The sequence below is a fragment of the Meleagris gallopavo genome, unplaced genomic scaffold, assembly GCF_000146605.3.
Source record: "Meleagris gallopavo isolate NT-WF06-2002-E0010 breed Aviagen turkey brand Nicholas breeding stock unplaced genomic scaffold, Turkey_5.1 ChrUn_random_7180001868374, whole genome shotgun sequence".
Lineage (NCBI taxonomy): Eukaryota > Metazoa > Chordata > Aves > Galliformes > Phasianidae > Meleagris > Meleagris gallopavo.
In genome coordinates this window covers 1-837 of record NW_011133456.1, presented here as the reverse complement: position 1 = coordinate 837, position 837 = coordinate 1, and the positions used below count along the sequence as shown (strand labels likewise).

Genomic DNA, 837 nt, shown 5'->3' with positions numbered 1-837 from the left:
CACTGAGCGAACAAGGCAAGCAACTGGCAATCCAAGTGTCCAACATCCTGGGTATGGACGTGTGTGGCATTGACCTACTGATGAAGGACGACGGTTCATTCTACGTCTGTGAGGCCAATGCAAATGTAGGTTTCATTGCCTTTGACAAGGCTTGCAATCTAGATGTAGCTGGTATCATAGCGGACTATGCCACTTCTCTCCTAACCCCCGGTCGCTTGACGCGGCGCATGTCCTTACTCTCTGTGGTGTCCACGGCAAGCGAGACTAGCGAGCCTGAGCTGGGCCATCCAGCTAGTGCCGTTGTCGACAATATGAGTGCTAGCTCCAGCTCTGTCGACAGCGACCCTGAGACCACGGAGAGAGAGTTGCTCACCAAGCTCCCGGGGGCTCTATTCAACATGAACCAGCTATTAGCCAATGAGATCAAACTTCTTGTGGAGTGATGCCACATGTAAATAGATGACCAACAGAACTCTCTTGTAAAAATTTTCTTTGAAACCAACTTGCAGTGCTGTTTATTAGAGAAACTCAGAGAAATGAGGAAAGGAGAATCAGTCAAGAGAGCAAGATTAAAAGGCATGTGTTCTGTGACAGCTGCCTCATTTTTTTGCAGAACGTAATACTGTGATAATTCTTCAGCACTATTGTTGTAATGAAGATGTTTAATTTACAGCCTAAATGGGAGTTTTATTTAGATGCTGCTTTAGTTCTGCAACATATTGCAGTGCATGGGTGTTTGCAGGAAAGCATTGAAATATGTTTAACTGGAAGATTTTCAGAAAGTTCTGGCAGCTCTCTAGAAACCTTTGTGAATTAATGCAGCAGTTAACTATCTTG

At 44.9% G+C, this 837-nt stretch overlaps 1 protein-coding gene across 1 annotated transcript; it reads left to right on the top strand.

Moving 5' to 3' along the window:
- Positions 1-6: 6 nt before the first annotated feature.
- LOC116217672 (beta-citrylglutamate synthase B-like) lies at positions 7-831 on the top strand. The gene has a single exon (XM_031557592.1). It carries the CDS (start codon positions 54-56, stop codon positions 441-443), a length of 390 nt encoding a protein of 129 aa, XP_031413452.1. The 5' UTR covers positions 7-53; the 3' UTR covers positions 444-831.
- The last annotated feature ends 6 nt before the right edge of the window (positions 832-837 follow it).

Coding starts and splice junctions, on each gene's coding strand:
- LOC116217672 (XM_031557592.1), top strand. CDS start 54: ATGGACGTGTGTGGCATTGACCTACTGATGAAGGACGACGGTTCATTC.